We start from the raw sequence: 13,438 nt of genomic DNA on the forward strand, positions 1-13,438 counted from the left end.
ATTTTGTTTAATTTAATTACATTTATTAAGATTTTTTGTTGAAAGTACTACTTTTATATCTTCTACATGGATAGTCAGTATAATGTATATATATACGTATATATAAATCAAGGAGTTTTCAAAGGTGTAGAAAAGAGATAGATGATTTATATAATTTCACAAAAACTGAGAGGAAGGATATAGTTGTAATTTACTCTATTTCAATTTCTCTGCATTTGCCTTTTCCCCTAATCTAATGAAAAAGCAAAACTTAATTTAATATCTTCACACAAAGATGATTTATTAAAATAATGATAATATCTCCCTTAACAAATCCTAATGAATGATTAATAATTAAACTTTTTAAAATAAAATTAATACATAAGAAAATTGATTGAAATGAATATTTTTTTTTGGTTTCCCACATGTATCATCGCACTGGAGTTAATCATGTCCGAGCCGGGAAGATACACTGGTATGTGGGGCTAACTCTCCCAACGGTCATTTTTTCCATCCACAAGACTCGCACCTGAGTTCTTGCTTAAGGGGAATTAAACATATATCACTTAAACCAATGTCCGTTGGTGATTGAAATGAATATACATAAGAAAATTGAGAAGTATTAAAATGAATATTTACACTAAAATCAAAATTGAAGAAAAATGTAACGTCCAAAACTAAAACAAAGTTGAAAACCATCCTTAAACCAAATTATTAATATAACTATTTGAGGAAAAATAAAAGAAGAAACAGTAACTAGCACGAAATTCAAAGCTGAGTTAAACCTTAAAATTATGATGCTCCCTCCTTCATCTTCATCATTCTCTTCTCTGTGAATAGGGTTTCTACTTCCTCACATATCAACTTCATTCTTATTTATTCAAAACTATTCGATTCGATTCATCATCGATTTCACGTTTTTCTGAAGATGCCTCGCCCTAAAAGAAAAGCGGCACCACCACTCACTTCTTCTGACGTTGATTCTTCTCTTCGTTCCGGTACATCAATTTCTATTCTCCTTCATTGCTTCGCGCGAAAACGCATCTCAAATCTTAACTTCGATTAAAACTTCAAAACGAAATTATATATTCGCTATTTCTTTTATTAATTACATATGATGTTGTTTTGTTTTACTCGGAAACTGCACTTCTTGTTTGGTTTGTGTTTATGTGCATTGATGCCTTTAATTTTAAGGATGAATTGAAAGGAATTTGGTTGTGTGATATTATAACTTATTCGTTTTATGCAGTTTAAGTGTAGCATTTGCTGATACAAAATAGAGCACCAATTAGAAAGACAGAGAAAAGCTATTAATAAATTATTTACATTTGATGTGAATCATGTGATGGTGCTTTATCAATTAAAATGTGGATGAGATAGACACAAGGATTGGTGTTATATCAACTTATCAATGCCAAATTATGATCTATGTTATTTACATTATGCATTTTCATTTGAATTAATGTATAACCACAAGCTCAAGTTGAGGTTAGTTTAATTTCTAGAGGTAGAGAGAGACCAATAAAAAGTATGGGTGAAAGTATCATGAAAGATTTAGGGATCAATGCTTTTTCAATAAACATGATTTATGATAGAATATTATGACGTTGTTCGATCCATGTAGCCGACCCCACCTAGTAAGACTAAGGTTTGGTTGTTGATAATATATAACCGCAAGCAATTGTGATGACATATAGAATCTGAATTTGTATAAATACAGACTTTCTGATATAAGATTGCCTGATATTCGTGTGAATAATATGTCAGTGGTTTAAGATCCACAATACCAGGAGCACATTTTCTGATAGGCTGCTTGTATTTAGTACTGTTTTTTTTTATATTCACTATTAAAATGTGATATTATTTACCAAGACAAGCTCATTGAGTGTAACTACTTATTGACATAATCTAAAAGTATTTTTTGTCTTACTGGAGTGCTTGGTCTGTTTATGGAGGACTAATTAAAATACTGTGTGATAGTTTTATCTACTTTTCGTACTCTCGTTACCTCGGTTCTCCTAGATCATATTTATTATTATATCTAGGATCAGGCCTTTGTTGATGTTGAGGGAGGGCAGATGCATCCCCATGGACGAAAAGCTTCTATACAATTTTAGCTAGATTACAGCGAAAATAGGTTATAATACTATCAAATATTTAAACTATTTGCACCCCGAATTAACCATTGTGGTGCCGCTTGGCTCCTGACTCTACCAAGCACCAACATAGAAAAGAATTCAGGAAGATATTTGAAATTTTCACAATGTAATGTCCAGAACCATTAAGTTTTAATTATGCATGGTTGTTTCTATCTTCTTTGGTAGTATGATGGAAAGATTTCCTTTATCTTCTTTGTTTTTTTACCACCTTTGTTTTACTTGGTTCTTCTTGGCCGTAATGATTTCATTTCATGTTATTCAGAACCAAAGAAATCAACGTCGAAGCAATTTGACCGAATAGATCACCTATTTGAATCATACACAAATAAGTCAATGGGATTGATTGAGTAAGTGTGTACATGTTGAAATTGCCCCTCCCCTCAAACAAAAAACATGTTTCAGTTCAGTCTATTATGTGCTTTTGTTGTTGTTGTTTGGTTTGCCAGCCCAGAAGGGATTGAAGCACTTTGTAAAGATGTGCATGTGGACCATACAGATGTTAGAATGCTGATACTTGCTTGGTACTAAACTGACTGTATTTTTTCTTCTCTATGTTTATCTAGCTGATTTATTAACCTTTATAAATATATGATCTTCTCAGGAAAATGAAAGCTGAAAAGCAAGGTTATTTTTCCAAGGTAGGTAGAGAGAACTATTTATTTTCATGCACTCTTTCATGAGTAACAACACTGCTGAAATATTGATATACACAAGCATGCCTGCACCATTAGTTTCTCACTGTCAATTCTAGACAGCTTGAATTTCCTTATCATAATTATTACCTAGTTTTAGGATTATGTCATGATAATCATTTTTTCTGTCTCTTAACAGGATGAGTGGCGAAGAGGCCTCAAATGTTTAGGGGCTGATACTCTGACGAAATTAAGAAAAGCAATTCAGGGACTGAAGCAAGAGGTATTTCTCTTGTCATAAACACTTAGTGAAGTTTTCTTAAATTCTTATTGAGATTATCCCTGAATGAGATTCTTGGTCGTATTTATTTCCTTTTTCATGTCTTGGTTAGGTGATGGTACCTGAGTGCTTTGAGGATTTTTATTCTTACGCATTTCAATACTGCCTAACGGGTAAGCTTTACTGTGCTTCTATTTTGATATTAATCTCTTTTTCCATTACATAAAACTTGGAATCCAACCCAGAATCCACAGAAACGGTAATGGAAAGAAGACAGAAATGGAAGTATGGAACAAATAATAGCAACTAGAACTAGGCTTAATTTTTGAGGGGCTAGCCTTCTCCCACTCCCAATCCTCCATGAATTTTTCCCAACTCTTTCCTTCGCCATCTCCTGGTTTATTCTGACTGATTTCCCTCTCTCACCTGTCACATTAGCATTTTGTTATATTCCCACTCCATATTCCCCACATGGTCTAGCATAGGGGGGTATCTAAAACATTTCAATTAGAACTTATTTATTTTTATATTTGTTGAGTTACACTGATGCCTTCTGGTTCTTCTTCATCTCTCTCAAATGAACATTGAATAATACTTTCAGAAGAGAAGCAACGGAGTGTAGATATTGAGACCATCTGTGAGCTGTTGAATATTGTTCTGGGATCTGAATTTCCTACTCAGGTCAAATCATTAATTGAGTATCTAAAAGTAAGTTTTTATATTATGTTTTTTGAATCTTTATTGTTAATTTATGCTATTCGGGTCTCTGTAAAATTTTATTTGAGATAATGACCTTCAGTGATGTCCAGCAAACGTGTTATTATCTTCTACTCAAACTATGCTCATTCATTTATAAGAAAGTGTTGTTGTATTGTGTCATTCATAATCCTAAAGAAGTTCTCCAATACCAAATTGAGTGATGACAGAAATATCCTTGATTACAGGGAGTGTTTTTCTGTCATCATTTGATTACATTTACCAAAACGAAATATCCCCTGTCTCCTGTTTACTCCTTGTATTATGCACATAGCGCTGTTTAGCAGAACCAAAGACATTGAACATCAATGTACATTAAATTATTTTTTGACAGATCCAGAATGACTACAGGGCTCTCACCATGGATCACTGGAGAAATTTTTATCGTTTTTTTAAGGAGGTAATGCTGTGTACATTTCTCATTTCTCTGATTGAGTTATAGTGCAGGGTTAATTGCAATCTTAGTAAATTACAAGTTCTTTACAGATTATGAGGTCTTAGTAAATTGTGAAAATGGTAGTAATCCTTTATGCTTCTTTTATATTTACCTATATGGTGACTAGGGTTGCATGTGTCTCGGTCAATATAATGGTAAAAGTCATGTGCATAATAAGAAATACATCTTGCCAAAAGCTGTGAATGCTAACAATATTTTGAATTGAGTTTACTTGGTTCATTTTGCCTCCCATCTAAATATACACAAGATGTTCAACTTGACTATATATGCAGTCTATGCTAAGTGAAATGCATGACCTGCATTTTGTTGTTTGTATACAATTGTACAAACGTACAATTTATAGATGAAAGCAGGGGGAGGGGCTTCATTTCTAAAAAGTCTCATGCAGAAAAATGTTTGATTTTTTGTTGCTGCCAGGTAAGTTTTGTCGATCTTCAAAGTTATGACTCCAGTCAAGCCTGGCCAGTTATCCTTGACAATTTTGTTGAATGGTTGAAAGAAAAAGAGGAGAAACATTAGTTCTCATCCCTTAAAGTACATTTCAATTGTAATCTGCTGCCATTTCCAAGCCAGAATAAAGTCAGATGTATAAGTGTATGGCTGTTCTGTGATCTGGTTGCGGGTTTTCTGCAAAAAAATGGCATGATGAGTTCTATCTTCTATGTAACAAAAACTTTCATATAGTTTCAACTATCATCTACATTGAATTTTCCAGACCCTGAGATCTTGATGTTAAGCAATTTTGTTTCTTACAGCTCATTCTTTTGCATTTATATATATATGCACTTCCAAATTACTCTTGTTATTTGGAACCTTGTGTATGAGATAGAACCTTAATCTCCCTGGCATGGGCTGCCATGAATTTTTGAGATAAAATATGTATTTTATTATTAAAAAACTGATCAGTTCCTAAATTTCTGACCTGGTCCGAAATCTTGTGGTAGCCACCTCCTGAGAAGGGTGAAAAATATACAAAGAGCTGTGAAGAGTTTGAAATAGAAGGAATTCCATTGCTTAACATACAAATAAAAGCCCAAAATTATTGTAACTTTTCAACTTTGTAAGGGCCTCATCGATTATAATAAGATCTCATATATATCAATTGTTTTCTTAAAATGGAAAAAACAAAATCTTTTTTACTTGTTTGGTTTGACTTCAAAGCCTGCACATTTGAGTGAACGGGAACACGCTAATTTCCTCGAAACCTGATGCTTTCACAGGTATACTTTTTTTTATATATAAAGATTGAAATTTCATTCTTAATTAATCTGTCCTGCAAAAGGAAAGTGCTTGAAGTCAAAAACGTCTAAGGGTGTGTCTCCTTTAAGATAAATTTTGCATGTTAAATATTAAAATATATCATTGAACAATTGATATTACTATAGCTATTTTAGTAAATCTACAATTATTATGTGATCTAAACTCATATATATCTAAATCTTGAAAGTGTATATTGGTTAATTGCTTCCATATTGTTTCTTTTTCTTGGAGCACAAACTCCAAATGCAAATTTTCTCTTATAAGGAATATTAAATCCTGAAAGAACAACTTTGACAATTTGATTGGGACAAGAAATTAGTGAAGAAAGAAGAAAGATTCCATCCGTTTTACTTTTCCAAGAAATACATTGTTTTCATTTTGTAGGAAAATATCTCCATCTCATTTTCCTTTTTCACCCAAAATCCCAAATACATAATTTTCATTTCACATTTTTTAATTGTGTTTTTACTTCGAAGGCCCAATAGTTCATTTGTGCCAAGCCCAAACGCATGTAACATTCCTTCTCGGTTTCGATCTGATTTTGGTAGCTGCAGTGTACGATGTCTTCTTCAATGGATCGCCGGAAAAGCAGAGAGAAAACGACGGCGAAAGATGCCTCAACCATCGAAACCCCACCGCCACCGCAAATATCAGCTTCAGAGGCGTTTATCGTTAATCTCGTTTGTGTTTTTGGTTTGGCAATATCATTCAGTATTGCTAACAAAGGCTACTCCTTCGACCTCGTTTCTGATCCTTCTCACACTCTGTTCTTCATCTGGGTACCATCTATTTCTCCCAAGTTCATTTCTTTTCATTGATTTAACAATGCCCATTTTGTTTTTTATTCTTAATTTCTTATTCTACATTGTTTTTCATAGATCATAGAACTCCCAATTGTAATTCTTCTTTTCAGTCGCTATCGACAGAATCCCCAACAATGCACGGTACTTAATACTAGTTCTGTTCTCTTTAATTTTCAATTTATTTCTTCACCCCATTTTTTTTGTTTCCGCGAATTTAGTCAGAAGCACGGAAAATTTTGTTTTTTGTTAATTGGACTAATAGTAAAAATTTAGTATGGAATTCAACTACATTGGGATTTATATTTGAAATGTAAGTGTAAAAAGAAATGGTTTTTTGTGATATCCTTTTCTAGTTTAATTTATCAGTAACTGAGCAATTATGTGCTCACCTGGTTTTCTCTTCTGTGATGTTCTAAGTTGTAGCGGTGTTCTGTTTTCGTGTGATTTTGTGCAGTACCTGCGAGCTGTTGGAAGAGGCATGCTTGGAGTGCCTGTAGGTTAGTTGAAACTGAAGTTTTGATTAATTTTTTCTTCTTACTCATTTTTGTATTATGCATTTTTTCTTGTCATGGAACCTGCCAAGTGCATTCTACTAAAAATGATTAACCCTTAGGGTAACTATCGTTTTCTGAAGTTGGAAACTTGGAATACTTAACATATCATTTGCAATCATGTTATCAATTTCTCATCATCTTACCATTATATTCACTTAGTGAGATTAAGGCTTCGTTGTTGTTGCTCTCTTTCTTGGCTCTTGGCATTGACATTTAAAGAAAAATTAATATTAGCAACTCACTATTTTTAATAATGAAGATAATCCTTGTATGATTTTTCTTTCAGGGGCACTACTAAATTCGTTAGGAGCTATTGCTTTGGGGGCGCCTGTTACCTTCCAGTATGTGAAATAAGTGGTATATATAGTACAGTTTTAAAATTTTCCTAGCTGCATAATGCTGGATATAGGGGTCATTGTTGAGGGAAAAAAAGTATTAAGAGTACTTGCTGTTGTTCCTTAATAATAAAAGAACTGGTATTTTCTTAATTGTGTATTGAAAAATTCTTCTTTTTTATAACTTTTATCTTTGAAAATCTACCCTTAGCTAGAGCATAATATAACCTCTGCAAATCTACCTGACTCAGGTATCTTCCAAAGACTGTAAATTGGTCTCTGATGATGTCATTGCTCACGGTGAGAGCCTATGCCATTGCCTTTTTCTTTATAACACATTAAAGATTATTTTGATGTTTCTTTTATTGTACTGTTTAATGTCATATATGTTCTCTATCTGTTTAACTCGTGATAGTTTACATCCTTTTACCTTGCTTTTCTTTGAAATTTTACATTTTGAAAGAAAAAGAAATTGTTAATGTGTAAACTCTATTGTCCTAGTACTATAAAAGGTAAAAATTAAAAACAGATCGGTTGCTATTCATGTCCTAGTTTAATTATGTTTTATTCCAATCTCCTTCACTTTACATGAATTAAAAATGTTTAATGGGTTAGACTCGTTTTTCAGGCTGTGGGCCCATGATTATGCATACAGCTCATACATAAACTCACTTGTATTGTACCATGGCAGATAGTTCCACCATCATGTGTTCTTGGTTCATCATGGGCTGATTGGCGGCGTATATTTGCACAAACAAAGTATGTTACTTGTAGTAAAAAAATTCTTACTGCATGAATTTCTTTTTATCTCGGGCCTGGGAGGGGGGGTCATCAAGGGTGTTAATGCTATTATACATTGTGCTAGTTTTGTTTGTCTTTATTTACGACCTTTACTAAAAAAACTATTGATTATCAATTATATATATGTATTGCTTTTTCTTCTTTTTTCCAACAAAAAAGGGCAAGTGGATCTGTGGAGTATTTGATTTGTTTGCCAGCTCATGGAGCTGTTATTGGTGGCTGGTTTGGGGCTTGGCCAATGCCACTTGACTGGGAGAGACCATGGCAGGTAATATTTCTTTCCTTGACCATCTTATGGTAAAATTCATAGAGCAGATAGGGAGAGTATTTCCCTTCTAATCCTTATATGTAATCTCATCTCAAAGACAGTTTTTTGTGCATAACATTATGAAGAGTTTGGGAGCAAATTTTTTGAAAGTAGCATTTCTCTTGCCGTTTCTCTAGGTTGGTTCAGAAAGGGAAATAATTTTTAGTCCCTTGATAACTTTGCCTTATGGCTCTCATTTTTCATAGGCTATACTTTTAGCTTAGAATAACACTAACCAAAAGGTGGATCACTTGCTCTTATATTAGATCTAGAATGTACTCATGTAGAAGGATTATGATTAGAATTGTTGTTTGGCATTGTTTGTCTTTCTGAAGAGCACAAATATCCTACCCATTTACACAGACCCAAAAACTGTAAGATATACTAAAGATAAAATTATTGAAGGTTCATCTGATTTCATGTCAAGTTAGGTAATTCAATTTCCTTGTCTTGGTTTTTACTGTTAGGTTTTGTCTATTTGGCTGTTATGATCATAACATATTTCATTAATTTGTAGGAATGGCCTATTTCTGTGAGCTATGGAGCAATAGCTGGTTACCTCGTCGGAGTGGTTGCGTCTTGTGGCTTTGTTCTTGCTCATGGTAGATCACAACATGTGAAACGAGACTGAAGCACCAAGTGTCTGATTATCATAAGCTTACTTTATAACTAACAGGAAATTTTGGTTCATTTTCTTGTGGCCCTCAAACACAGTAGAAATTTCATCCTTGGCCCTCATTTTGCTCCTCCATCTTTCAGAAGCTAGGTAAGTAGGGATATAGGTGCATTTTTGTTTCTTCTAACTTACTTTGACACAAACATTTGTTATGTTCATGGTACGTTAGGTATTTCTAATTTCGAATGTGTACCATATAAAGAATGATCTTGTAACTTCAGTAATTGATGATTTTGTATCTAAGCCATGGCATATATCCTTGACAGAAAGGACTTGTCAAATTGCCTTATAGCATTCATTATTTTATTATCCTGTATATTCTTTCAGAGATGCGGTTTTAGTTTGAAGAAATTATGTATTGCCATTGAATAAATCAAATTAGAGTCAAACAATAATGAGCACTTTAAACACTTGACTGGATCAACATTATGTAATAGACTGATAGCAATTCTCAGTGACCAGTTCAATGCTGCATACTCGAACTCGTGTTCCTCATGATTCCTACAATGGTGCCTACTACTTTCTAATTTTTAATGAAAAACTATGAATCTTCAATTGATATACTGAATGGAAATAATAATTCTGCATGGTATGGTTCAAGAAAGAAGATAGTGTCTTTTATACTGGCAAGTTTTGCCCTGTTATACCAAAGACATGAATTCAAAAGCATCCTTAAACCTGTTACAATCATTCCTCCTGTCAAGATTGACAATTGATGTTGTTTGCATGGGAAGAAGCTCTCCTATATATGCAAGTCCTTTGCTACAACAGTTATCTCATAACATACTTCTTCAGCCTCTCACCTCAAGAGGCATGAAGTTCAGCATCAATGTTGAATCTGATAATGCTGGCTGCTCCATTTGCTCCACAACTTGCTTCCTCTGACCCAATACTGTTATATCCCCCAAACTTGCTTATTTGTTCACCCACATCTAAGTGAACAACCCAGAATCTTCACGTGGATTCATTGTAGTATTGGTTCATTGATATTAAGTTTTTTATTTTTTTTGCAAATGAAATTGAGTATAAAGTTTGATTGCAATTTGCATCTCAGTGGTTATGGAAACAGAGTTGGGTCTGCTTCTCACTATGTCTATATCTATAACATGGAGTTTAGAACTCAATTTCTCATCATGTGTAATATATTATTCATATAATGAGTTGCAATTTATTCAGTATAAGATAAATATATATAAACATTGTGTAACACTATGTAGATAGCTCTCTATCTTTATTCTCAGTGAACTTGCTCTGCAAGGCATCTATCTGTGATCCCCATGCTTGAGAAGCTGCAACACATTAAAGCTACCATTAGAATAATTTGCCTAACATAATAACTGCACAAAACTTAGCTCCAGATTAAAGTGAAACAATATATACACTCACCAGCTTGTGAAAGAGCCCAGTTACTGTCTTGTTCAATATGCCAAGCAAAGTAACCAAACAATCCCTTTCCCTTGGCATAATCAACCTTGGCAGATACACTCTGAGTATCATCATAGCCATACCAATCTGTTCCTTTATAGGAATAGTTGGTAAAATAAGTAGAATTATACACGACCTGTCCTCCAGCATTCTTGATATCCTTATACTTCACTGCTCCAGCTCCTGCACTAGCTTGTGCAAACAACGCGTGCTTAATAGGATCGGATAAAAGCCATTTGAAGCCATAGAAAGGTAAACCAAGAGCAAGTTTCTTTGGTGGCAATCCTAGTTGGTTAATCCACTTGGTGATCCCTTCATCTACACTGAATTGGCCACCGGGATTTTTCAAAGGAGCAGGTGGTTGTGTCACCATAGGGTAGCCATCAGAAGTGAAAAGGTCATAAGTCATTACATTTAGGAAGTCTAAGTTGTTGGCAAGTTCTTGACCTGGATAGTTTTGTAGTGATGTGATTTGGTCTGAGCCAGCAACTGCTGCAGATAGCAGCAATGCTGGTTTGCCTGAAGTTTTAGACTCTTGTGTAATAGCTGCGCGCCATTCCTTGACGAGTAAGCCAAGATTGGTTTTGTCTGTGCCTGTGGAAGGGTACTCCCAATCAAGATCAAGACCATGGAAGTTGTTGTTTCTAGCTACCTGTTATTAAAGATAAGAGAAACATGAATAAGTTTCTGCTATATATCAGACATACAAAAGTACTATCTATAGGCCAAGGATAAAAGATCCAAACATAATTGCACATAAAGACATAACTCATACTAATATATGACTCATAATAACATAATCAATTCCCAAACAAAATACACAATGAATATTATAACATAGTGCCAAGACCTGTATTGAAGAATCTATGAAGGATTTTCGGGTACTGGCTTGGCTAGCCATGTCAGAAAAAGATTTTGCCAGGGAAGGACCTTTACCACCACCTATGGATAGAAGGGTTTTGATTGAAGATTTCTTTTGGAGGAGGGTTTGGGTGAAGGTTGAGAAAGAGGATGCATCAGAAGAAGAAATGCTGACTTTGTTGTTTTCAAGGATTGCAAAAGCACAAAAGAGATGGGTAAAGTGGGAGGCATCAATATCAGAAACCTTAAGCCCACTTTCTGAATACCAATATCCACCTTTGATGGCAGTTTGTGCTGATGAAAAACCAACAAGCATAGTGAAAAACAGAAGTGAAAGGCTTTTGGACTCAGCCATTGTGTTGTGTTGTGTTTTTGGTTTCCTTAGCTTGATGGAGTTTGATCACACTTCTATATATATATATATATATAGCTCCTCAAGTGAATAAGATAAGTGTTGTTTCTTGATGGATATAAATAGCTATCTACACAAGTAATCATACTCTAGTATTCCTTCACTTTACCCACTTCCACAACTCAGAATGATTTTGTTGAAGTAAATGGACCGACACCAATGTCACATGGTGTGATATTTGAGACAATTTCAATATATGGATGTACTATAGTTTTGCTTGGACCACTTAACATGTTAACCTCCTATTTTTTTATCAACCATATCAATCATAATATAATTAGTCAAAGCTTGTGGTGTAAGATGGGGACTTTTCTATATTTTGGTTAGGTGGGGGACTTTTCTATATTTTGAAGTTTTTGTTATAAACTAAGCTTAGTGGTGAAACTTAGTTTATAAAAAATTTATAATCTCTTAAAAAAAAGTATAAAACATGTTTTACATAATGATTTGTCATCACGTATGTAATGTAAGTCAATGGATTTGAAAATTCAAGTCAATTTTTAGCAACATGTCTCTTTCAAGTTTCATGGAAGCCCCTTTAGATAAGACTTAGAAAACAAAGCTGAGATGTGGCACAATCCTAGTGACATATCTTCTCTACGTGGTTCATGAACATGTGACACATTTTTTCACAATTAATTCCCACTTCCAATCTTTCCATCCTCATCTAGACTGAATTTTAAAGACTCTGTCCTTGTGGGGTTCAACACTGAGTCCTTAATGATTTTTTTCTATGAAGCCAATTTGATGTTTTTTTGTGTGAAATTTCGTGTTACATGTAGCTAATTAAGGTTTTTGGCTATTGACATAATTGTGATCTCAATTTAGTGATCGAATAGTAAAGAGTCATTTTGTTACACTGAGGTTGTATGAGTGTATGACTTTTGGTGCAACAGAAGATCATTTTCTTATATTGCTTACTTGCACATAATAGACCCACAGGGGTAAAGCACTGTTTCGGTGCGGGCCACGAGAGCTATACTAAATCGAGGCAAACTCTGAATACTAGATATGACCTCAAAATAACAAGGGTGAAGGTGCAACTGCATCTCAAATTTAATACAAGTTTCTGTGGTGTTAGTTTGTCAGATCTGATACATAAAAAAGTGATTTTTAAAATTTAAACTTTGTATAGGCCTTGGTTCTGAACTTAACAATATATGTGAAAAAGATTGAGAATTTGTGGGTGGTGGTGATCATGGTGACCCATTATCCATGTACTGTTTATTCAGAGCTTGGCCTGTGATTAAAGATATTCCCTTTTTGTGATTTTGGCAGTCAGAAATCACTTCAATTGTAAGGCTGGATTTCCTGTTCTATGTTATTAAGGCTGAACTATGGTATTAGTTATGCTTTTCCTTTTCAGTTTTGGTAGAACTGTACCTTAAGGATCCGTTTGCGAGTTGAGATAAAGAAAATGCAAACATCGGAACGGCTTACGGTTTTAAACTAGTTTATGTTTGTATAACAGATCTAGAACACACAATATCCTTGCTAAAGGAAAAAAAAATCAAGCATCTTTTCCATTTGTTATGTTTGGTTATATGCACAAAGCATTTGGAAATTGCTTTAGGAAAATGATTGTAGTTGGCCATGATAACACTACATACTTGAATGGGGCAATCGTTCCAAGGGTCAAAAAGTTTGTTGATGAAGACAAGAGAAACTTTGATGATGACAATGCTCTTCCCTCACCCGAGAGGAGTAGCCCAACAACCATTCACCATGTTAAGGTTTCATC

At 34.2% G+C, this 13,438-nt stretch overlaps 3 protein-coding genes across 5 annotated transcripts; 2 read left to right on the forward strand and 1 right to left on the reverse strand.

Annotated features, from left to right (window-relative positions):
* On the forward strand, nucleotides 731-5,022 carry LOC109346213 (DCN1-like protein 5). Of its 2 annotated transcripts, XM_019585654.1 has the most exons (10): nucleotides 732-834; nucleotides 879-977; nucleotides 2,401-2,485; nucleotides 2,585-2,659; nucleotides 2,740-2,776; nucleotides 2,970-3,053; nucleotides 3,163-3,223; nucleotides 3,652-3,758; nucleotides 4,141-4,206; nucleotides 4,681-5,022. In XM_019585654.1, the coding sequence occupies exons 2-10, from the start codon at nucleotides 908-910 to the stop codon at nucleotides 4,780-4,782; spliced, it is 687 nt and encodes a 228-aa protein (XP_019441199.1). In that variant the 5' UTR covers nucleotides 732-834; nucleotides 879-907; the 3' UTR covers nucleotides 4,783-5,022. The 2 variants fall into 2 exon arrangements, with proteins under 2 accessions (XP_019441191.1, XP_019441199.1); XM_019585646.1 differs by having other exon boundaries at nucleotides 731-977.
* Nucleotides 6,016-9,242, forward strand: LOC109346234 (uncharacterized protein C1450.15). Of its 2 annotated transcripts, XM_019585679.1 has the most exons (8): nucleotides 6,021-6,302; nucleotides 6,402-6,467; nucleotides 6,781-6,823; nucleotides 7,167-7,221; nucleotides 7,467-7,515; nucleotides 7,907-7,974; nucleotides 8,176-8,284; nucleotides 8,841-9,242. In XM_019585679.1, exons 1-8 carry the CDS (start codon nucleotides 6,084-6,086, stop codon nucleotides 8,952-8,954), a joined length of 723 nt encoding a protein of 240 aa, XP_019441224.1. In that variant the 5' UTR covers nucleotides 6,021-6,083; the 3' UTR covers nucleotides 8,955-9,242. The 2 variants fall into 2 exon arrangements, with proteins under 2 accessions (XP_019441231.1, XP_019441224.1); XM_019585686.1 differs by lacking the exon at nucleotides 6,402-6,467 and having other exon boundaries at nucleotides 6,016-6,302.
* LOC109346226 (acidic mammalian chitinase-like) lies at nucleotides 10,118-11,749 on the reverse strand. The gene is made up of 3 exons (XM_019585666.1): nucleotides 11,275-11,749; nucleotides 10,386-11,076; nucleotides 10,118-10,288 (listed from the first exon to the last, which is right to left on the reverse strand). The coding sequence occupies exons 1-3, from the start codon at nucleotides 11,638-11,640 to the stop codon at nucleotides 10,209-10,211; spliced, it is 1,137 nt and encodes a 378-aa protein (XP_019441211.1). The 5' UTR covers nucleotides 11,641-11,749; the 3' UTR covers nucleotides 10,118-10,208.

Source organism: Lupinus angustifolius, chromosome LG01 (genome assembly GCF_001865875.1).
Source record: "Lupinus angustifolius cultivar Tanjil chromosome LG01, LupAngTanjil_v1.0, whole genome shotgun sequence".
NCBI lineage: Eukaryota > Viridiplantae > Streptophyta > Magnoliopsida > Fabales > Fabaceae > Lupinus > Lupinus angustifolius.